The sequence below is a fragment of the Colletotrichum godetiae genome (genome assembly GCF_030913485.1).
Source record: "Colletotrichum godetiae strain CBS 193.32 chromosome Unknown BDP55scaffold_9, whole genome shotgun sequence".
Lineage (NCBI taxonomy): Eukaryota > Fungi > Ascomycota > Sordariomycetes > Glomerellales > Glomerellaceae > Colletotrichum > Colletotrichum godetiae.
The window spans coordinates 500408-523361 of NW_026851257.1; the positions used below are offsets into that span (position 1 = coordinate 500408).

Genomic DNA, 22954 nt, shown 5'->3' on the forward strand with positions numbered 1-22954 from the left:
CGTGATCAGATCCCGCTCGTCCCGTCCGGGGGAGGGGCAATGAAGGCTCGGCGGGGTACGGATAGGCGGGGAGAGGAAGTAGGGCAGGGAAGGAGGGGGACGGACGGCAAGGTGCCCATGCCGATGCCGATGACAATAGTGAGAGACTCGTAGGCATGCGGGGGAGCGATCTTCTCCTTCTCCGTGCGCCGCCGCCTCCTCATTCCTCCCGTCGGCCTTGTGCCTTGCGAGTGGCTGGCACGACTAAGACAAACGGTCAAGCAGCGCTGTAGTCAGTCAGTGGCAGGTGAAGAAAAACCACGCGGTTTGGCTCGCCGGTTAAGGGAATATCTTTCGTGCCCTTCTTGCCAAGATGGAGATAATCACTCATCGGCCATGCTTTGCCAAAAAAAAAAATAACAAACGTAAAGTAGTGCCCCATGTTTTCTTGTTGTTCTTCTTCCCTATTCGGGAGAATCTTATCTAGTGGTCTATCATTGGTCTGGAGGAAGTCAATGGCGGGAATTGCAAATAGCGGATTGGTCTCTTTCCTGATTGTTGTTAGGTCCTTGGAGGGGGGTCTTGGTTTGGCGGAGAGGATTCCGGGTCAGGAAACCGTTTCGTTGGGGCTAAGGACAGGAGCGGGTGGATATTGTGACATTCTAGCTTACTCTACCTAATGCCTTGGAATCATTGAGCATTTTCTAGGGTTAGGATAGTGAATTTTTGGTAGTGCTCAAGGAGGCGGCGGGAAACAGGATGATCGTCCTTCCGGTTGATGGATTTACGTGTGAAATTGGTAGCTCTTCGATCGTCCGTGGGCGTTTTCATCACTCGTCTAACGTTTGCCTCAGTCCCCCCCGCTATCATGATTTGTAAAATGGCTGGAAATACACACACAATCACTCGGCATCCGATGTAGATCTCTCTTCTCCCCCCACTCTCGCTGATTTCTCTCAGAAGGGGAAGCCGTTTCGTAGGGCGATACATCTAGGAAGCATGTGGATGCTCTAGCGCTAGGAGAAAGGGCGTCGTGAGAGAGGGGACGGGTGGCACACCTCCCGCGCCGCTCAGTCTGCCAAATCTTTCGATGAGCTTTACCCACGCCAGAGAAAGTGCTTCGATTGCGCGGTGGGGAGGCAACGGGGGGTGGAAAGTTCATATTGGGTGATGTCTTCAAATCATGGCATAGGATATACCTACGCCGCTCTTCATGTCCCTGTCGAATATCTTCTGCTATTCTGTTATTGAACGTGTTTTTGCCCCTCTCTTTCCTTTACTCAAATGTCTTGGGTGTTTTCCTTCCTTTACGCGAAAGATCCTTCTAGCGCTTCTACGTTGGATGTCATCTAGCCTCATTCGGTCACGTCCTCTCCATTGATGAACAACCACGCCCCCCTCATCACCTGCGGTAGAGTAGGTAGAGAATAATAAGAGAGAGCAAAACTCCGTGGACACCCGATTCGAGGTGGATGACAGTTTTTCGCCGGGAAAGGCAACCCCTCCGACGACTGCCGCGCGGGATAGCGCCACCTCCCGAGTCAGGAACACGAATAGTCTATAGCTGTATACCCCTTCTCTTTCCCTTTTCTCTTCATTCTAGTCATAAAGAACAAGGGCAGTCAGTAAGATAGGTAGATTCTGGTCGGCGAAGTGGGAATTTACAAGCCACCGTTGTTTGTCCTTGGTTCCCCGATGACATTTTCTTTTTTCCACGTGCTCAACAGTTTTTCGTGCGCCTCACGATATGCTCAAAAATATCGCCGCATATGGTTCATTCTCCGAGGAGCTTTTCATCATTGCACACCTCTCGCCTTTTCTTCTCTACGTCAACTACGGAACTTAAAGGCAAAGAAGAAGAAGAGGTATCTAGAAACGACCAAAAAAGGCTCCATGACGCTGTTCCCACGCACCCCCCCTCCCTATTCCTCACGCGAACATATTACCGTGCTAGTCGGCTCATATCTTTCCGAAACCACAAGGGTTCTTTTCTACATGGGGGTTTAATGATACGATTTCCATTTTACCACGTGTTTCGGGCCAGGCACATGGTGAGACTTGTATTAGAGAGGTTTAAACCCTTTCCTCAAGTGCCGGGCGGGAAAGCTCGAATGGTTTCTTTTGGAATAGAGAGAGAGGGGAGCTGACGAAAGGCTATCTTGGGGCTGAAAATAGAAGATATCCAAACCTTCTTGTTGTTGCCGGATGTGGTCGAATTTTGCCCATGATGACTTCACGTAGGGATGCCTGGGTTGTACGGATTGTTTCCGCGGACGGGGCCAACAAAGAAGACGGTGTGCGGAATCATGAACGAGGTGTCTCGTTTCAATCTTCTTCCTCGTCAAGAGTAGAGGGTGATATGTTTGATGGCTACCTTAACGTCAAGCCACAATGAGTTATTCCATACGACTATTGTGAAATCATGTTCGCGATGACCGAGTGTATCGTCTCGAATGGTCCATCCACATCTCACGCTACATAAATGTACCTCAGATATTGGACTTGAACAATACAGAATCTCTTCACACCCTTCTCCTTATCCAAACGGCAGGAAGGAAGGGGGGTCAAGTGAGGAAGAAGCGCTGACAAGGCATCCATCTCCCAAAAAACCTCAGACAAACACACGAGACAAGTCCACCCATGAAGCCCTCACCATCGCAGTGTCTGAATTCGCAAGGGAGAAACCATCAAACGCCGTTTCCAATATCTCCTCCAGCTGAACCTCCCTCCCCCCCCTTTGCCTCCATTTCAGCCACAACATTCCAACTACCTCCAATCCACGCTAGACACACCATCTCCCCGTGTCACAGAACACAGTCTCGAACACTCCTCCACCTCTGCCCTACATACGCAGAAGAACCCTCCCCAAGAATCGTTCGATGCGTCAAAGGGGCGGGAATCGAGTATCCGTCTCGCCAGCAAGCCGTTGGATTTCTGTGTGGGTGTCGAACGCCGCAAGATAGGCGTGTAAGCAGGTCAAAAGCTAGCGGGGATAATGTCTACGTCCCTCCCTTGGAAAAGGACACGGCTAGTTGAAACCTTACATGGTCGGATGAACTGATCCTCTACAACCCAAGTCTCTGACACCAGACGGGGAGGGTCTAGGCTCCATGCACGAAGGGTTCGTCTCAACACCTCGAGCTCTAGACCTCGAGCTTACACAGCAAGGGTTTGTCGCCGTTTCCAACCCTACAAGACGGATAAGAGACGATGGGAAAGCATGGAGATAGCCCCTGCGCCAGCGAGGCTTACAGACCCAAGTCTGGAAGCATCCATTCCTTCAAAGATCCGACGATCCCCCAGATGTACCTGGGACAGGACACCGAACACACCACGATTCTCGTTTGTGACATGGTTTTCAGCGGGAAAAGGCAGAATGCCAAACGAGTCTTTTTGTTCCATTAACCTGCCCTACCGAAACCGACCGTATGCATCATCTTACTCCGTACATTAAAGTTTACGACAAAAGAAATTAGAGAAGTCAAGTTTCCTCCTTTGTGTGTGTGTGTGTGTGTGTGTGTGTGTTGGGTGATGTTTTTGTTCTGCTTGTTCTTTCTTTCGTTATGTCTGGGGGAAAGGCTGCCTACCCCCATTTGTCTGGTGGCACATGGACTGGACGACCGGTTGATGGTTACGTCGATGATTTGTCGTCCCACAATGTGCAGTGTGCCGCTGACCCAAAACGCAGAGTGTCAAGACGCACACATCATCTCTTCCTGTCGCAACATCTGAATGCCCTGACAACCCATCATGTGTGACTGTGTGCGCATCCTTACATCCGCAGACGTGTCAAGCTGCCAAGTGCCGAACCGGTTACCCACGATTCCCCAGTTACCTCTTACCAACATGGCCCGATGCATAGTTGGGCATGGTCCCGCCCCCTTCAGCGGAGAGAATGGTAAAGTCTGCTTTTGTGTAGGTGAACCTCCAATGACCAAAAGGGAGACAAGCATATTCTCGCAGTATCCTGAAACCCCGATAGGATACTGATTATAGAGTCTGCTGTTTGCCCCAGGTCGGCCCCCGAAAAAAACCCCTTTCCGAGCCCTGTGTAATGAAGGTATGATGCAAGGACCGAAAGCGATATGATTAGAAGCGGCCGAAGCGCTGATGCTGCATCGGAACCGCTCGCTGGACTACGGGGAACTCCTAGTTGCCGTAGTGTCCGTTGATGCGGCCACCGCTTCTGATGGTCTGGCCAGAGTGCTGGTCGGGGTAGGACTCAAAGTACGGGTGGTTGCAGGCGGCCTTGGCCGAGATGCGGCTAGCGGGGTCGTACACCAGCATCATCTCGAGAAGCTCAAGACCATCCGCGTCAAGGTTCGTGCAAAGCGGCAGAGACTCGTCGCGAATCCACTTAGGGAAGGAGCTCTTGAAGTCGGGGTAAGACGTGACACCGGGCCAGACATCCTCGGTCGGCGTGCCGAGCGAGCTGTGGATGAGTTTAGCGACTTGTACAGGGTGAAACAGGGGCTGCTTGACAGGAACACGTACCGGAAGATTTTGAAGATCTCGTCAATCTCGGAGTCACCGGGGAAGAGAGGCTTGCGGGTGCACATCTCGGCAAAGATACAGCCAACGGACCACATGTCCACGCCGGTGGAGTACTGGCGTCCACCGAGAAGAATCTCCGGGGCACGATACCACAGGGTGACAACCTCGTGGGTGTAAGTGCGCAGGGGGACACCGAAGGCGCGCGCGAGACCGAAATCCGCCAGCTTCAGGTTGCCGTCTCTATCGATCAACAGGTTCTGGGGCTTGAGATCGCGGTGGAGGATGCGGTGAGAGTGGCAGTAGCGAACGCCATCGCAAAGCTGCCACATGAACTTCTGAATGACATTCTGGCCCAAGCCGAGACGGCCAAGGTACTCGGAGCTGCCCTCGGGAAGGGCCTTGCCACGACCGCCATCGTTGACGGGAAGAGACTCCATGTACTTCTTGAGATCGAGATCGAGAAACTCGAAGACGAGGTAGAGCTTGTGGCCGTCGGCGTGGACAATGTTGAAAAGGCGCACAATGGTGGGGTCGCGCATCTCCTTGAGGAGGGAGATCTCGCGGATGGCGGTGGAGGGAACGCCCTCGTCCTCGGCCTCCAAGCGAATCTTCTTCAGCGCCACAATGCGACCGCCATTGAGAAGGTCTCGGGCCTTGTAGACGACGCCGTAGGTACCTAGGAAGGAAGGAGTCAAGTCAGTATTGGTTGGTGACAGGTGACAGCCGACCGGTGTTGCGTCATGCCATTCTGGGTCGACTGCCCGGGGATGGAGTTGTCTGCGGCTTGCTTACCTTCACCGATCTTCTCGAGCTTCTGGTAGTTCTCCATGGTTGCAGTGCTGCGTAATTATCCGGGAGATCAGTTCGCAGGGAATAAGACAGGTAAATTAATTGAGTCCGATCGTAGGGTGGTCCAAAGAGTGTTAAAGGAAGTCGTCACGATCGGAGCGGCCTTTGTTGTTCGGGTGGGCTCAGGTTCGTTGTGTGGTCGGTCACCTCAGGGTGTGGAGGGGCACAGCTGAGGGTCTCTCTGGGGCAGAGAGTGACGGGAAAGAGTCCAAAGGGAGGAACGTAGTCGTCGTCAGGGGGGGCAACAAGATGCACCACAAGAAAAAAGGACGAGGGGGGAAACGCAGCAAAGTCGAGGATCGAAGGGCCGTTACAAGGGGATAATCTCCATGGAGTGTTGTCGTCGATGTCGGTCGCAAAAGGCCCAGGCGGGATGGGCGTTTTCTCGTTTGGCGGATTGGGCGATGTTTTGTGGTGCTAAAATTGCAATCCGTTGTCGTTGTTTACTAGCAATGAAGAAAAACAAGGCGCGATCTGATCTCACCCAACCAAGGCCGCTGGAAGGCAGGGTCGCGTCTGCGGAAGGTGGTAGGTGGCCTGGGCTCCCCTGGTAATTGGTGGGCTGCCCGCGTACAACCCCCCCTCGATAACGAGCTTATCATTTATCTGATAGCGATAAGGTCACTGCTGATGGTGGGGTCACGGACGGCTCACTCCTGATTTTGTACCGCAGAGTCACCAATTATTTTCATACGATGCGACGAGAGAGAAAATCATGAAGAAAAATTGCCCTGTTTTTATCTTTCACTGATGGAGGGTCAAAATCAATAACATTCATTCCCTTTTACACTACTCATAAGAATTTCTCACCTACCTTCGATACCCATCCACTCTCACCACCATGACGGCTGAAATTGTCGAGCTAGACGCTCATGAGCAACCCTCGGAGGCGATGCGGGCACAGTGGAAGGGTTACTCTAGAGCAGACCAAAAAGAACTCATAAACGGAGACTCTCTTGATGATCCAAGATCGCCGGAACAAGCTGGAAAATTCTCACAGGCTGGCAAAATTTCGGTTGATCAGCTGGCCGCTGCCTTCGCACACCTGGGCTCGAATGCTGTCGACACATCGTCACTCAAAGAAGTTCCCATCTTATACCACCCACTTCTGCCAGGTAATTGCCCGTAATGATTCACTTCTATGTGTAGCAAAATATGTAACCAAGTCACTGTAGGTCTTCTCATTGTACCGGACTTGGTCCCTCCGGGAGTGCAAAAGACTCTGCTCTCATTGATGATCAATCGAGATCTCAGCGTCCCAACACATCAAACCAATCTTCACCTCCACTATGACCTCCCCTATCCAGAGGCCCAAGACGGATCCGCCGAATCCTTCTTCTCATACCCGCCCGAGCCAACGCCCATATTCACCCCCAAGGACCCCTCCGTCCACAAGCCCCTATCGATCAAGCAGGTCATGGAGCGCCGTCTTCACTGGGTCACGCTGGGCGGACAGTACGACTGGACGAACCGCATTTATCCAGAAGACCGCCCGCCCCAGTTCCCAGCAGACATTGCCAAATTTCTCGAGACCATCTTTCCCGAGACCCTGGCCCAGGCCGCCATCGTCAACTTCTATACCCCAGGCGATACGATGATGATGCACCGCGACGTCAGCGAGGAGACGGACAAAGGACTCGTCAGCCTGAGCTTCGGGTGCGACGGCCTCTTCATGATTGCGCCGAACGAGCCGGATAAGATTTCGGAAGAGGCAAGGGCTACGGGGAAGGAGTACCTCCTCCTCCGTATTCGCTCCGGCGACGCCATTTACATGACCAAGGACTCGCGTTTCGCGTGGCACGGTGTGCCCAAGGTTATGAAGGGCACTTGCCCTGATTACTTGGCTGATTGGCCGGCACAGGATGGAAAGTACGAAGAGTGGAAGGGTTGGATGCAAAACAAGAGGATCAACCTCAACGTAAGACAGATGAGGGACTGATGCCAGAACGTCGATTCACGAAACGATAAAACAATGCAAAAGGTGATTGCTCACTGCCTGGATTATTCAATCTCTTTTCTGTCCATGATTACATCCTGGCCCCAATCACTGTACACTACGGTTGACCAGTCCCAGACTTCATGAGTGCACCAAAGACGCCTCAAACAAACCCCTCAACTGCTCCCTCTCCTTCTGCAACTCCGTCTCCAGACCAGGCGCCAGCATCAACACTCTAGCCTGCGGAATCGTTCCCTCGACAAGGTCGTCCAGGTGCTCCGTACCGAAACCAAGCTCCTTGATACCGGCAGGCTGGTCGCCCAAGTCCGCCAAGAACTTGGTCAGCGCGTCGGCCAGAACCTTTCCAGCGTCCTCCTTGCGCACGCGCGAGACGTCGACGCCAAAGGCCTCGGCTGCCTGGAGATGACGCTCCGGGTTTGAGGCGCCCGTGAAGCGGAAGACGGCGGGCGCTGTGACGGCCACGGAAACGCCGTGCGGAATGATGGGGTAGGAGACCTTGTATCCTGCGTGCTGGTAGCCTGGGTTCTGGCCCGAGATGGGGTATGACATGCCTATGTTATCTCACATTAGGGGGAAAACTCGTTCAAAAGTACTGTGCTTTGAGAAACATACCGTGGCAGAGATGGACACCGGCGTTACCGAAACCAACACCGGCGAGCGTCGCAGCGAGCAGCATCTCGCTTTGCGCCTCAAAGTCGTCGGGATTCTTGACGGCACGGGGCAGATACTTCACCGTGGCTCTGAGCGCATGCATTGAGAAGACGTCGCTGATGGGGTTGGCGCCTTGGTATGCGGGTCTCAAGATGGGGTTCTTGGGCCGGGGCACACGCTCATGGTAGGGGATCGCCGTCCACGATTCCAGGGAGTGACACAGCACGTCAAGCCCCGAGGCGGCTTTCACGGCCGAGGGCATCGTGCGGGTGTTGAGCGGGTCACAGATTCCGAGAGTGGGCTTCAGGTTGCGGTGAGCGACGCCCGTCTTGGCGCGCTTGGAAACCAGGTCGAAGATGGCGGTGCCCGTGGTCTCGGAGCCGGTTCCCGCGGTGGTGGGCACGGCAATCAGCGGCTTCAAGGCCTTGTCCACGGGCCGGCCGTTGCCGAGGGGCGCGTTGACGAAGTCGAGGAAGGGAGCCTCGGGGTAGCACGAGTACAGGTTCATCAGCTTGGCAGTGTCGATGACGGAGCCGCCACCGACGGCGAGGAAGGCGTCGGGCGAGAAGGGACGGGCCCAGTCAATGGCCTCGCGGATGCTGCTGTCCTTGGGCTCCACGCGGGTCTGGTTGTAGACCTTGTAGTTGATGCCCTCGCGGTCGAGGGCCTCGCGGACCTGCTGCATGGCGAAGAGGCCGTCGACGACGGGGTCCGTGACGACGGCCACGCGCTTGGCGCCCATATTGGCAAAGTCCATGCCAACTTCCTGTGTGGAACCGGGACCGAAGCGGATGGATGAGGCGGCCATCTCAAAGGCGTACTCCTTCTGCGGGCTGTCTACGGGGGTGGCATAGCCGCGGTTGCTGCTCGACCGGAGGGGCCTCGGCGTGAAGTGCAAAGGGTTGTGGTGGTGGTGATGGCCAGGGTTGGTGTGGCATGGGCATGAGGGAGGATGTGCCTGGATTGTCCTCAGAAGGGATACGGCACGAGACGCCGCCTGTTGACCTTGTGAGTGAGGGATCTATCTTGGGAGGGACGGGGGAGTTCTTACGTTAGGGATGACGCGGAGTGAGGGCGTCATGGTCAAATTTGAGAGTATATATTAGCGGTCAATATATTGATTGGTTTGCACCGGATGTTCTACAAGATGACGGCTGATAGGACGCTTTACTACACGTAAGGTCTGAGAGGACAGGAGAGAAGGTGTGTGGTGAAGCTGCAATGCTAGGTGAGACGGGAGAAAGCGATGTCGGGAACAATGTCCCGCACCTCCTCCGCACAGGGCATCTCAGACTTGGTAGGGAGCTTGGTAATGATGGTCACTCCGGGGGTTGGAGCAGCTTCCCCGCATTCGGACTCCACTTGCCGGCCGAGCGATCTGTGTGGGGCCCGTTTGCCGAGGTACATGTACCTGATTATTTCCCTCTCCCGTCCGTATTATTTTTTACCTTACCTCTAGTCCGTCTCGAACAGGGCTTATCTAAGGTAGGTAAGAAGCCTGGTTCTAGGCTACCTTTTCAAGGGCGCGATGAGGGTTTTACATATCGTCAGCATCAAACGTCAGAAGAGCGAGTCCACGCGGTTAGTTAGCCCGCGCTGACTGCGCAACGTAAGCGGAGTACGTCCACCGTAAGGTAGCGGCACCACTTCTGCCAAATCCACCTGCCCAAAGAAGCTGGCCGAAGGAAGTGAAACCACGCGCGATCTCCAGGCATTCGCAAAAGCTCTGGTTCGGACTTCGTTCGACGTTGCAATTGGTCAATGGGTCCACGATGATATCCTCTCATGCTGATGCGGCCTGAGTCAATTGGTGGTTGCCATTTGATCCTTCATCGGGGTAGAGAAAAAAAAAAAAAGAACTCAAACGTTTACAACATTGCGACACGCCACTTACATTTGCTGACCGTGATGCATTTGCGAAGATGTATAAAGGCTGCGATAGCAACTCTTAATCAAATACTGAAGGACAGAGTTGTCTGACTTCCCATTTCAAACCTCCTGTCTAAAGCAACTCAGCCAACTTCATCAACATGGCCACACAATCAACTCCCCGCGGCCGCATCCGCGATGTTCTCCCCAAACTCGACCTCGGAAGATGGCCGGCGGGACCCAAGAACTCCATCACCGATGTTCCCGGCGTCCTCGCCTCAACGCAAAGTATCCGCACAGAAGAGGGCGTCAATACCGGCGTAACAGTCATCCTCCCCCGCCGTGAATGGTTCAAGGAAGCCTGCTACGCCGGCATCTTCCGCTTCAACGGCTCCGGAGAGCTGACGGGATCCCACTGGATCGAGGAGACCGGCCTCCTCGCCAGCCCCATCGTGCTGACCAACTCCTTCTCGGTGGGCGACGCATACCGCGGCATCTACGAGTACGCCATCAAGCATTACTCCAACGACAAGGGAGAAATCGAGTGGTTTCTACTCCCCGTCGTCGGTGAGACCTTTGATGGGTTCCTCAACGACATCTCCAAGTTGGCCGTCACATCCGCACACGTCGTCAAGGGAATCGATTCGGTGACGGACGACCCGGTCCCCGAGGGCAACACGGGCGGCGGCACGGGCATGATCTGCCACTGGTTCAAAGGCGGTACCGGATCCTCGTCCCGCGTCGTCCCGGGGATCGACAGCGAGGGCAACACAAAGAGCTACACCGTCGCCGCGCTTGTGCAGGCCAACTACGGCAGGGCAGCCCACCTGCGCATCGGCGGCTTCCCCGTCGGCCGCACCCTCGCAAAGGAGAAGAAGGACACGCTGGCCGAGATCATGGCGCACAAAGACAAGAAGGACGGCTCCATCATCGTCACCATTGCCACCGACGCGCCCCTGACACCCATACAGTGTCAGAGGCTCGCCAAGAGGGCTACCGTTGGATTGGCGAGGGTCGGTGGCTACGGACACAACCCTTCGGGCGACATCTTCCTCGCATTCTCTACGGGCAATCATGTTCCTGTGCAGACGATGACAACGGAGGGGGCAGAGGTGGATCCATTCAAGGCCAAGGCGCTCAAGGTTGAGTCGATTGACGACACGAGCATCAATGGGCTTTTGGAAGCTGCGGCGGATGCGACGGAGGAGAGCATTTACAACGCCTTGTGCTCGGCTGAGACTTTGAAGGGTTTCTTGGGACACACGGTTGAGGAGCTGCCTTTGGATCGATTGAAGGAGCTTATGCAAAAGTATGAATATGACTCGTGAGACTTTGATTTATCTAGCCAATGAATCTATTGCACACTTCCTGGGTCACTTAGGTGACCGACAATGCCCTTTCTACCATCCAAATTTCGTGTCCGTCTTGCTTGGAGTGATTGTACCCCAGCTCCGTCGGCTGTACCTGACTTTCTCGTCATGAAATGCCTAGTCGGACTTGGCCATATCTTTGCCCTTGTCGACTAAATCATCGTGCAGCTGTTGAGGAACAAGATCGCTTATGCCCCGACGAACGACATTGGTATGAATTATGAGTGCCTCATGCGTTGCTGTAGAGACGTGCTTCTCGACTTGTAAGGCCAGCTCGAGCATTCTGTCAGCTAAATCATAGATCTCTATGACGGCATCTCTGAGCTCCTCCCAATGGGCTCTCCAGATCTCGGGGTGTTGTTCACACTCAAGGGGCGCTGGACGATCTTGAGCTTGCCGAGAAGAAGTATGAAAACGTTGAGTCTCTGGAAAAGAGCAGTACTATATCTTGATATTGGCCTGGGAAAAATGGAGAAAATTTCTTTTTCGAAATTTAACTTACGCGGTCTTGGTGGCTCGATTGACAGCCTTCCTGGCAACCACGCGCAATTCCCGCTCTGAGGATTCGGATGGACCACTACCATCCGCCATCTCTTTGGTGGCCGCCTTCTTAACTGGGAAGGATTCGGACAACATTGCCGATTGTTGCGATTGTCCTGCTCGATTTTGTAAATAGGGTCATTGGTTGGGCTTAGATGGGGTGGTGAACATACCCATGGGCTTTGCTGATGTTGGAGGTAACTGCCAAAGGTGAACAGCTAGCAAAAAGAGGAAACTAGAGAGCTGAGCTGGGATTTTGGAACTTTCCTAATCGTAAGTACTAGGAAGTAGTAAGGTATTAAGTGAGGCAGGGAGGCTCTATGACTGGCATTGTGATGGAAGGAGTGACACGGGTGACATTGTATCCTCAATCAAGCGGGAGCCTCGCAGAACATTCTTTCACAGTGGAAGTATACGATGCCATTGAAAAACAAGTCTTGGTTTGTTCGGAGCTAGATTTCTTTTAGGATTATTACGAGAGAGTGGTGCACAACACTTGTTTCTTTCATTGGAGGACGATTCGTAGAAGTCGGCCGGCAAGGTATGCTGTTGAATACCCTGCGTTGCTTGATCACCTTTCCTGGTTTCCGGTCTATCTAATGGTGGGACTTCAGCTTCATCCTTCTATGGGTCAAATTGCAATGCATAATTACTATTCATAGACATATCTTGGTCGTGAAAACCATCTGAAGGTAGATCCTGGACTCAACTCATGTCCAGATGCCAGAAATCTCTTGCATCTTTTAGACCCTAAGCAAGGACTACTCCCAAAACATGGTTTGGATAGAAACTCTGTAGTATTTGATCTCAATTTCAAAGCATCGAAGACCTCAGATTAAGATGTTCCTGCCTTAGACTCGTTCTCATGTAAGTTAAGCCAGGATCTGCTCGTCGAAATAACTCTGGCGTATAATGGTCATCGTATCGTATGCGAGAAATGATCAAGAATAAAATCGAATCATCAGTCGGACTTACTTAAACTCTCACATGACGCTGTGATATCCTGCAGAACCATCGATCAAGCGGCCGTGAATCCAGCTGGCTAGGTCAAGCCGAATGCCAGAGCATCGTTGGAAATAAGGTATTCATCGGAAACATACATATCTACTCAAGAGTCCTCGGAAGTTTTTGAAAGCACAAGAAGCATGCTATAATAGCTTTCTGTAACCCGGACCTCAAATGAGACCGCTTTTGCAGCATCGTGAACTTCATTCAGGGGCTCAGGGGTAGCAGTGCGAAAAATACAGTGCCGAGTTGATCATGGCACAGCCCGCCCGGTCGCGGAAAGCACCCCTCCCCCGCCGCAGGTCGCTCTGCCCCTCCATCAAAGGCGGTGAGTCAGGGCAAATGAGTCAATGGCACTACCCCGCCGTAGCCAATGCACTGCTGCCCCTCGTCCCGGCATTAAATAATTTTGACTGGTAAAACTTCAATCGCGAGACGCAGGACAAATTTGGTGAGTCAACCTTCGGTCCCTGATTTAACGACGGGAATCCCCCACACACCCTCCCCCGGATTCCTTTCTCTGACAACTTCTTGTGTACGCAGCAAACCGCAATCATGGCCGACTCAAGTGCTCCCGAACCCCCCACCGAGCAGGTCAAGGACCTCAAGGTCGAGGAGACTGCCAAGCTTCTCAAGGATGAGGTCACCGGCGAGATGGTCTCCAAGACGGAGCTGAAGAAGCGCCAGAAGGCCCGCGAGAGAGAGGCTGCTAAGGCTGCGAAGGCCGCCGCTGCCCCTCCCAAGCCTGCTGCTGCCAAGAAGGGCAACGCTGAGGCCGACGAGAAGAACCTGGACCCCAGCCAGTACTTTGAGAACCGATCTCGTGCCATCAACAAGTGCGTATCACGGAGGGGATCATTTGAGAAAAAGTGGTTGCATGGGCTGACAATATGGAATTCAGGTTGCGCGAGACCAAGTCTCCCAACCCTTACCCCCACAAGTTCCACAGTGAGATCTGCAAACACCATCATCCCTGGACCTTTATACTAATACCGGTCCGCAGCCGACTACGACTTGCGCAACTTTGTCAAAGACTTTGGGCACCTCAAGTCTGGCGAGCATGACAAGGAGAAGGTCGTCCGCGTGGGCGCTCGTATCTACAACAAGCGTGCCTCCGGCAACAAGCTCTTCTTCTATGATATCCGTGCCGAGGGCGTCAAGGTCCAGGTTATGGCCCAGGCACAAGAGGTCGCAGAGGGAAGCCCGTCATTCGAGGACCAGCACGTCCACCTTCGCCGAGGCAAGCATTGAGTTCCCTTGCTAGGTGGGAAAATATTGAATACTGACCGCGCATAGGTGACATTGTTGGTATTATTGGATACCCCGGCCGTACTGCACCCAAGTCCAAGATCGAGAAGGGTGAGGAGGGCGAGCTCTCCATCTTCGCGACCGAGTTCATCCTCCTTACCCCCTGCCTGCACACCCTCCCTGACGAGTACTACGGTTTCAAGGACCACGAGGAGCGCCACCGCAAGCGTTACCTTGATCTCATCATGAACGATAAGAGCCGCCAGATCCTCATCGCAAGATCCAAGATGGTCACCTACATCAGACGCTTCTTCGACGACAGAGACTTCATCGAGGTCGAGACGCCCATGATGGGTCCCATCGCTGGTGGTGCCACCGCCGCCCCCTTCAAGACCCACCACAACGACCTCGACATGCAAATGTTTATGAGAATCGCTCCCGAGCTCTACCTCAAGGAGCTTGTCGTTGGTGGCCTCCACCGCGTCTACGAGCTTGGCCGTCAGTTCAGAAATGAGGGCATCGATCTCACGCACAACCCCGAGTTCACCACCTGCGAGTTCTACCAAGCCTTCGCTGACGTCTACGACATCATGGACCTGACCGAAGAGCTCGTCAGCGGCCTCGTCAAGCACGTCACCGGCGGCTACAAGACCAAGTTCCACACCCAGCACGGCGAGGTCTACGAGGTCAACTGGGAGAAGCCCTGGAAGCGCTTCGAGATGATTCCCGAACTCGAGAAGGCCACGGGCGAGACGTTCCCCCCCGCCGACCAGCTGCACACCGCCGAGACCAACGAGTTCCTCCAGAAGGTCCTCAAGAAGATGAACCTCGAGTGCTCACCACCCCTGACTAACGCCCGCATGATCGACAAGCTTGTTGGCGAGTACATTGAGGAGCAGTGTGTCAACCCCTCCTTCATCTTCGGCCACCCGCAAGTCATGAGCCCTCTCGCCAAGTACCACCGCGACATTCCCGGTCTGTGCGAGCGCTTCGAGGCCTTTGTGTGCAAGAAGGAGATTGTCAACGCCTACACTGAGTTGAACGACCCCTTTGACCAGAGACTACGCTTCGAGGAGCAGGCCCGCCAGAAGGACCAGGGTGACGACGAGGCCCAGCTCATTGACGAGAACTTCTGCATGTCTCTCGAGTACGGTCTGCCGCCTACCGGTGGTTGGGGTATGGGTATCGACAGAATGGTCATGTTCTTGACCGACAACTACAGCATCCGTGAGGTGCTTGCTTTCCCCTTCATGAAGGAGGAGAAGCAAAACGAGAAGAAGGCCTCCGCGGCTGAGGTCGTTGGCGTCAAGCCTGTCCCCGAGGAGGGAATTGGTAAGTCTTGATTGCATGCCACTACAACGGAGAGCCTCGACTAACACTACATCACAGCCCACAAATAGAGAGTTCTCCAGATGTTTGGGATCGGATTTCAAGACGAATCGCCCTGTATGATTGTCTACAAGTGACGCACGCGGAGAAATGAATAGAAGTGTACGCCCCCAGTGATATCCGGCAGACGTTCCATAGTCTAGAGTTGAGCTTCTATTAAAAAAAAATGAACAAAAGGTTTTGAACGGGATAGACTCGAGATACATAATGACCGCCTCAAAGGGCTGGTCGTGTCTGGCCGTTTGTTGCTACAGTGTTATACATGTCTACTTGCTTTTGTGTGTATCATACGTGCCATAATGCAAAAATGCCGTCGCTGCCAAAATGCAGTCAAACCAAATATTGTAAAACTGTAACTTTGTAGGGAGAGAAGTCGCAAGTCATGGGAAAGCGGAAGCAGGCTAGGATCGCCTGCCAGCCTTCGCCTTATTGATGGCCGTCATTCGCTTCTGGATCATGGCCAGGGTGGACTTTGGCACGCGCAGACGGTGTCCGAGAACCAGGGCGCCAGTGAGCAGCGCCAAGGCGCCGGCCTGGTGTGCCGCGGCCAGGGGCACGGGGACGATGTAGATGAGGGTGCTGATGCCGAGGGCGGCCTGCATGAGGACGAGGTGGACGGTGCCGAGGACGCCCTTTTTCACGTTCTTGGGGAGGGCGGCGGCGACGCGGCCGGTGCGGGAGTAGGCAAAGAGGGAGAGGATGGAGCAGAGGGTCGTCATGGCGAGGATGCGGTGGTCGAGCTGGACGGTGCTGGGGTTCTCGAGCATATTGCGCCACCAGAGGTCGGAGCCGTCTTCCTTGCGGGAGTAGAACTTGTCCCAGAGCTCGCCCGAGGGCGGGGTCAGGCCGAGACCCATGTAGGGGAACTCGTTGTAGATGAGGCCGGCGTCGAGGCCGGCGACTAAGGCGCCCGACATGGCGGTTGTGAAGACGAGGGCGACGAGGGCGAAGGAGAGGCGGCGGAAGGTCTTGATGGCCGGGTTGCGGAGGGCGTTCAAGGCCTTGGTGGCGGCGACGGGGTCGGCGAGCAGGCGGCGGGTGCGGAAGACGGTGAGGGCGGAGACGAGCATCCACGAGTAGCAGACGAAAGCCGTGGCGAGGTGGGCTGTCAGGCGGTACTGGGAGACGCGCGGATGGGAGCCGGGCGCGAAGAGGTCGTCCTTGAGGCCGGATTTGACCATCCACCAACCGATGAAGCCTTGAAAGGCGATGAGGCAGGAGATGCCGCAGAGGTTGACGGCCATCTTGGGAGTGACGCGGCGGCGGGCGATGAAGTAGAGGGTGGGCAGGACAAAGGACATTCCGATGAGGCGGCCCCAGAGGCGGTGGGACCACTCCATGAAGTAAATCTTTTTGAACTCGGCCAGGTCCATGTGCGGGTTGAGGAGCTTGAATTCGGGGGAGGCGCGGTACTTTTCGAACTCGGATTCCCAGTCTTCCTGGTTCATCGGGGGCATAGAGCCGGTTACGGGACGCCATTCGGTGATGCTCAAGCTGCAATTGGAAAGAGATTAGTTGATTTGTCCGTAGGTAGGGAGGGTTGAAGGGAATGGGGAGGGAGGCATTACCCAGATTCAGTCAGTCGTGTGAGGCCACCCCAGACGACAATGCCAAAGACGCTGATGGCGCTACCGACGAGCCAGTATCCCACAGACTTGGAGTTCGTCTCAGGCCACGCGCTCGTCTTGGTGGCATTCTTGGCCTTGTCTACGGCTTGCGCTGCGATCGAGGAAGACGGCTTGTCGGCGATGACGGCGTTGCTGCTGAAGTTGAGCGGCGCCTTGGTCTGGTTAAAGCTCCGGGTCTGCTGCTGGGATCGTACGATGGTGTCGAGGACGCGGGACGGGGACGAGCGCCATTGCGGCTGCTGGCGCTGGCATTGGCGGCACACGAAGAGCGAGGGGGATGCCCTCACAGCGAGCCTCCGCAGGCCTGGTGCGAAAGACGCCATGTTAGTGATCGTTGTGGTGGTGTTGACTCCGACCTGGAATTGGTGGTGGTGGAGGAGCGGAGGTTTGTAGATATAAATGATTCATAGAGTAAATTATTTTGGAAATCCAGCGCAGCCGAGTGGTCGGACTTCCCTGGCTGGTCAGTTCCGGGTCCCTTCGGCTTGATCAGTGTGCAAAGTGGGCCCACTCGTTCGATCGCGCAAAGGTCCCCCTCCCCCTGGAGGTCGGCCTGGACAGTGGACGCCGGTGGGCGGCGGTGCGGAACAGAAAACTGGGGGGCCGCTGGAATCCGACAACGCGAGGATCGAGCAGGGGTCCGGGTCTCCAAATGGGCCCCGCTGTAAATTTCTGGTTCACCGCCTTGCGCCCACCATGGCAGAATTTGAAAAAGTTGCCCACGCTCACTGCTCTGGGGAACGACGAACTGTGTGTGCGTATGTGTGCGCTGCAATCCGAGCTGAGGCGGGACAAGGACCGACGAGATTTTGAAGTTTTTCATTTTCCCCCGTCACCTCACACCAACCAACCTATTATCATTTTCTCCCAGAATTAATACAAACAACATGCCTCCCGGAAGGCAATCCCACGGGCGACAAGCCCACGGCCGACCGCTGCTCTCCGCGAAGCCCGCAGCAAAGACCTTCCGCAAGTCAAAGAACAAGGCCCAGGTCAAGGCCCTCGACGCCTTCACAACCGCCTCGGAGCTGTACGCGCCCAAGGAGAAGCGCACCCCGCGCTTCCGCGAGATCGAGGCCGCACCTGAAGACCGAAAGAAGCGCCGTGCCGCCGACGATGATGACGACGAAGACGGAGAGGACGAAGACGAGGATGACGACCAGCCGAGACGAAAGAAGGCCAAGCCATCGGCTGGCGGCGGAGGCGACGACTATGATGAGTACTTCAGCGACAGCGACGGGAACGAATGGCATCATGGCGTCAACGAGGACGAGGACTCGGAAATTGACAGCGACGAGGCCTTTGGGGACAGCGATCACGAAGATTTCCAGGGCTATGGCTTAGGAGGTAGCAAGGGCAAGAAGGGAAAGCAGGTATGTGGCGATCGCAGCATTTGGTGCATTGCTTACGAGAGAGCTCTCTTCGCTAACCGACACAACTCAGGACGACTCTGATGAGGAAGACGACGAAGACGACGACGAGTCCCTCGGCGAGGACGCGATAGACCTGGCCCAAGCCCTCGACGAGTACGAGTCCGACGAGTCCATGGCCGACCAAGAAGGCCAAGACGACTCAGACGCCTCAGACTCCGAGGCCGAGAGCCCGCCCTCCTCAGACGAGGACGAAGACGACCAGGAAGCCGACCCCTCCAAACTCGGCGATCTCCAAAAGTTCATCGCCGGCTTCGGCGGCGACGACAACGACGAGGACGCCGCGCCCACCAAGCAGAAGCAAAAGATCAGCTTCAAGGACCTCGGCCTGTCCGGCGTCAAGGACGCGCAGATGCGGAAGTCCGTCAAACTCATGGCCAAGGAAGAGAAAGAAGCATCCCGCCCCGGCGCGGGCAAGAAGCTCGAGGTGCCCCTGTACAAACGCCAACAAGACCGCCTCGCGCGCGGCGCAGCGTACGAAAAGGCCAGCGAGACGATTGGGAGGTGGCAGGAGACTGTGAAGCAGAACCGCCGCGCCGATCACCTCGTCTTCCCCTTGCCGCAAAACGCCGCCGACGAGGGGTTGGATAACCGCGAGCTGCAGGCCATCACGGCCAAGACCTCGACGGGCAATGAGCTCGAGCAGACGATTCTCAATATTATGCAGGCGTCTGGTCTGGCGATGAACAAGCAGGAGGAGAATGCGCGCGCCAAGGCTGAGAGGGAGGAGGGTATGTCGAAGGAGGCTCTCCAGGATATGATTCACCAGCGCCGACGGGAGAGGGAGCTTGCTTCGCGCGAGACGAAGCGCGCGGCGCGCATCAAGAAGATCAAGTCGAAAGCGTACCACCGCGTCCACCGTAAGGAGAAGGAGCGTGAGGCGGCGAAACTCAAGGAGGCCATGGCCGAGAACGGCGACGTCGAGATTGACTCCGAAGCTGAGCGTGATGCCCAGGATCGCGCGAGAGTGCTGGAGCGCGTCGGCGCGAGACACAGAGATTCAAAGTGGGCTAAGCTCGGGTCCTCCAACAAGCGCGCCGTCTGGGACGACGAGTACCGCGCCGGTCTGCACGATATGGCGCGCCGCGAGGAGGAGCTACGGCGTCGCAAGGAGGGTCGGGTTGGTGGCTCCGACGAGGAAGATGAAGAGGCCGACGACAGCGAGAGCGACGATGGATCCGAAGATGAGGAGGGAACCGGCCGCCGCAGCGGCATGGAGAACAGGAGACTCCTCAAACAGCTCGAGGGCCTTGACAACGAAGAGGACGAGGAACCCAAATCCGACCTGATGAAGATGAAGTTTATGCAAAAGGCCGAGGCGCAGCAGAAGAAGGCAAACGACGAGCTCATTGCGCAGATCCGTCGGGACCTCGACTCGGACCGCGAGGACCGCAGCGATGAGGACGACGACGATGAGGTCGCGGAGGTAGGCCGCAAGAAGTACGGCAGTGCAGCGCAGCCCGCCATCTCGGCCCCGACGCTGTCAAGGAAGCAGAAGAAGGCCGCCGCTGCCCGAGGTGACGATCTCGACACGGAGGACGTCGACGACGCGCCCGACAACAGCGCCGTCAACACGGGCTACTCCCTCACAGCGGAGCCCTCGACAACAGGCTCAGCATGGTCCTCTGGCCCGCGCAAGAAATCCGCCAAAACAGGCGGCAAATCCAGCGGCGCACGCGTAGAGGACCTAGACAACTCCCTCGCCATCACAGCCGGTCCCTCTTCCTCATCCTCAAAGAAGTCAAAGTCAAAATCTTCTTCCTCCTCCGCAACAAAACCAACAACCCTCGCCGACGAAGACACCTCCTCCTCAGACGACTCCGACTCCGACTCCCCAACCTCCCACCTCCCCCTCGCCATCCGCGATATCTCCCAAATGGACAAGGCTTTTGCAGGCGACGACGTCGTCGTCGATTTCGCCCGCGAAAAGGAAGCGATCCAGGACGCCGACGACGACAAAATCGTCGATAACACTCTCCCTGGTTGGGGCGGCTGGGTCGGCGACGGCGTGAGCGCGCGCGAGAAGAAGCGCCAGCAGGGCCGATTCGTGACAAAAGTCGAGGGCGTCGCCAAAAAGGCGAACCGCAAGGATGCAAAGTTGGAGAGGGTTATCATCAGCGAGAAGCGCGTTAAAAAGGTAACCATCCTCCCCCCCACCCACTCTCTCTCTCTCTCTCTCTCTCTCTCTCTCTTTTCTCTTCACTAAAACTCTACACAACTTCTTCTTTCAACACCATGACTAACAATCTTTCACAGAACGACAAGTACCTCGCCACGCAGCTCCCTCACCAGTTCGAGTCCAAGGAGCAGTACGAGCGCTCGATCCGCCTGCCCATGGGTCCGGAATGGGTCACTAAGGAATCGCACCAGGCGGCCGTCAAGCCGCGCGTGCTCAAGAAGCAGGGCATCATTGCCCCCATGTCCAGACCGACGATGTAAAGAGAGGGAAGACGAAAAAGCAAGACACGCTCGTTGCGTTGTGTATTGGACAATGCTTGTTTATACGACATGTTACTACCCTAGATAGATCACGTCATGGCACTCTTCCATCATCAGGGTCATTCTCTCAAGGCGTCAAGGGCGAATATAAAAAAGTGCAATTCTTCGTTCTTAAGACGATAATGGTATATTCTTTCTTACTCTCAAGACAAAGACTAGCAATTACGGACCTTGCGAACCAATGATTTTTTCTTTCTTTCTCTGTTCCTTTGCTCCATTCAATTTTCTCCGTTTTTGCGGAGAGACCTGAGACCTTGGCCTCCCGGAAAAACAAAACAGCCACACCAAGGGAATATAATACAGGTCGGACTACGTACACAAGGGAAATGCGCACCGGGGGCGCATCATCCCCAAAGATAGAATATTCAGTCACTCGGTGTCCGTGGGCTCGACGTGACCGTTGGGTATCGTCCCGTAATCAACACAGCGTCAAGACGCCTACCCGAATATAGTGGTAGGATAAGTTTGTTTGCTGACGTAGACAAAGGAGCCCGGCAAACTGCGCCTTGCGAATTGTTTTGTAACCTCGGCATTTTCAGCGCTCAGTTATCTCAACCCTGAACAACGGACAAAACCCGGTCGATGGCTTCGCTGGGGCTGACGTAAAAGGCCAAGGCGATGATGATGTACAGACCAAGCAACATGGCACCCTCCAAGTAGTTGGACTTGCCGTCCTGAACAGTGTACGTAACGACCAGCACGGAGAATGCGAAGGCGACAGTCTCGAAAGTCTCAAAGTGGAGGGTCATGGGCTTGTCGAGAACAGCCCATCCGAGGATGACCAAGAACGGGGTGACGAGAAGGGCGATCTGGATGCTGGAGCCAATGGCAACACCCATGGCGAGGTCCATCTTGTTGCGGATAGCTACGACGACAGCCGTGACGTGTTCTGCCGCGTTACCAACAATGGGAATGAGAATGAGACCAATGAAATTTTTACTGATGTGGGCGGTTTCGACAATGGGATCGATGCTTTCGACGAGGTAATCGGCGCAAATAGCGACCAAGACGGTGGTGACGACGAGGACGACGGCTGCCGCAATAGGGCCCATGATCGGCTCCTCGACCTCCTCCTCGTGGTGGTGCTGAGTCTCGGCATCAAAGAGATTGGGGTGAGTGCGCAGCTGGAACCAGAGGTACAAGACATAGAGCATTAGCAGGATGATGGCGGTACCGCGGGAGAGTACCAAGATGCTGTGCTCCTTCTCTTCGCTGTCGGCCTTGTCGAGAACCGAGTAGAGCTACAAAAGATTGTTAGTCACTAAGCGCGGGGGTGCCATACCCTGTCGAGAGTGCTTACCGTAGCAGGGATGACCAGCGATGCCGAAGACAGCGTCATCAGCGAGCAAGTGGTCTGCGCCGTAGCAGAGGCGAAACTCTGTTCCATGCCCTGGCCAGTAACTCTGTCGCGCATGTTGACAATACCGCCAAAGAAGAAGCACATGCCCATGACAAGCAGCAGGTTGGAAAGAATGGAGCCTAGCATAGACGACTGGACAACCTCGATTTGACCTTCCTTCAGGGCGACAATGCTGACAATCAGCTCGACGGCGTTTCCAAAGGTAGCGTTGAGCAGGCCTCCGAGGGCCTCGCCCAGCTTCATCGAGATTTGTTCAGTGGCAAAGGACAGAACAGCGGCGAGGGGGATAATGGCGAAGAAGTTAATGGTGAAGACGGCGACTGGGCTCCAGTGCAGCTTTCCAGCCACAATACCAATAGGCACCATGACGAGCAGGAAGTTGACATAGTCTAGTGGGAAATAGTCCGTCAGCTCACAGCGGCGCAAGGCGAACCATAGTATCGCCATATAACTGATTGAACTTACTGCTGAGGAGGGACACCTTGGTAACATGCCAGGCGTGCGACGAATACCTTACGGCGGCATTGGGGCTGTCGGTGCCGGGTGTCTGTGTCGAATTGAAGAGGAACTTTAGCGTCTTGTTGCCGCCATCGCCGTTGGCAATGTGGCTATCGTGAGTGCCCGAGTGGTTGCCATTTGAGAGAAGAGGCGAGTTCTCGTTCACGTCGCCTTCGCGGCCATTAGGC

General features: G+C 55.2%; 8 protein-coding genes across 8 annotated transcripts; 4 read left to right on the forward strand and 4 right to left on the reverse strand.

Annotated features, from left to right (window-relative positions):
- Nucleotides 1-4128: 4128 nt before the first annotated feature.
- BDP55DRAFT_629103 (kinase-like domain-containing protein) lies at nucleotides 4129-5302 on the reverse strand (the record flags this gene model as incomplete). The annotated part of the gene is made up of 3 exons (XM_060571980.1): nucleotides 4129-4411; nucleotides 4474-5149; nucleotides 5266-5302. 3 exons carry the CDS (start codon nucleotides 5300-5302, stop codon nucleotides 4129-4131), a joined length of 996 nt encoding a protein of 331 aa, XP_060432818.1.
- An 861-nt stretch (nucleotides 5303-6163) lies between these two features.
- On the forward strand, nucleotides 6164-7261 carry BDP55DRAFT_725940 (alkylated DNA repair protein AlkB; the record flags this gene model as incomplete). Its single annotated transcript, XM_060579070.1, has 2 exons — nucleotides 6164-6437; nucleotides 6498-7261. The coding sequence occupies 2 exons, from the start codon at nucleotides 6164-6166 to the stop codon at nucleotides 7259-7261; spliced, it is 1038 nt and encodes a 345-aa protein (XP_060432819.1).
- A 138-nt stretch (nucleotides 7262-7399) lies between these two features.
- On the reverse strand, nucleotides 7400-9011 carry BDP55DRAFT_546285 (iron-containing alcohol dehydrogenase; the record flags this gene model as incomplete). The annotated part of the gene is made up of 3 exons (XM_060568637.1): nucleotides 7400-7830; nucleotides 7892-8927; nucleotides 8982-9011. 3 exons carry the CDS (start codon nucleotides 9009-9011, stop codon nucleotides 7400-7402), a joined length of 1497 nt encoding a protein of 498 aa, XP_060432820.1.
- A 949-nt stretch (nucleotides 9012-9960) lies between these two features.
- BDP55DRAFT_629106 (peptidase family S58) lies at nucleotides 9961-11127 on the forward strand (the record flags this gene model as incomplete). Its single annotated transcript, XM_060571981.1, has 1 exon — nucleotides 9961-11127. One exon carries the CDS (start codon nucleotides 9961-9963, stop codon nucleotides 11125-11127), a length of 1167 nt encoding a protein of 388 aa, XP_060432821.1.
- Nucleotides 11128-13116: 1989 nt separating this feature from the next.
- On the forward strand, nucleotides 13117-15557 carry BDP55DRAFT_429913 (lysyl-tRNA synthetase). Its single transcript, XM_060567516.1, has 6 exons — nucleotides 13117-13165; nucleotides 13258-13550; nucleotides 13616-13662; nucleotides 13718-13954; nucleotides 14011-15294; nucleotides 15352-15557. Exons 2-6 carry the CDS (start codon nucleotides 13270-13272, stop codon nucleotides 15360-15362), a joined length of 1860 nt encoding a protein of 619 aa, XP_060432822.1. The 5' UTR covers nucleotides 13117-13165; nucleotides 13258-13269; the 3' UTR covers nucleotides 15363-15557.
- On the reverse strand, nucleotides 15272-17624 carry BDP55DRAFT_654323 (cytochrome oxidase assembly protein). Its single transcript, XM_060574250.1, has 2 exons — nucleotides 16920-17624; nucleotides 15272-16845 (listed from the first exon to the last, which is right to left on the reverse strand). The coding sequence occupies exons 1-2, from the start codon at nucleotides 17300-17302 to the stop codon at nucleotides 15753-15755; spliced, it is 1476 nt and encodes a 491-aa protein (XP_060432823.1). The 5' UTR covers nucleotides 17303-17624; the 3' UTR covers nucleotides 15272-15752.
- Nucleotides 17625-17680: 56 nt separating this feature from the next.
- Nucleotides 17681-21012, forward strand: BDP55DRAFT_654324 (Utp14 protein-domain-containing protein). Its single transcript, XM_060574251.1, has 3 exons — nucleotides 17681-18352; nucleotides 18423-20546; nucleotides 20666-21012. Exons 1-3 carry the CDS (start codon nucleotides 17867-17869, stop codon nucleotides 20846-20848), a joined length of 2793 nt encoding a protein of 930 aa, XP_060432824.1. The 5' UTR covers nucleotides 17681-17866; the 3' UTR covers nucleotides 20849-21012.
- On the reverse strand, nucleotides 21013-22756 carry BDP55DRAFT_654326 (calcium/proton exchanger). The gene is made up of 2 exons (XM_060574252.1): nucleotides 22209-22756; nucleotides 21013-22149 (listed from the first exon to the last, which is right to left on the reverse strand). Exons 1-2 carry the CDS (start codon nucleotides 22713-22715, stop codon nucleotides 21460-21462), a joined length of 1197 nt encoding a protein of 398 aa, XP_060432825.1. The 5' UTR covers nucleotides 22716-22756; the 3' UTR covers nucleotides 21013-21459.
- Between the last annotated feature and the right edge of the window lie 198 nt (nucleotides 22757-22954).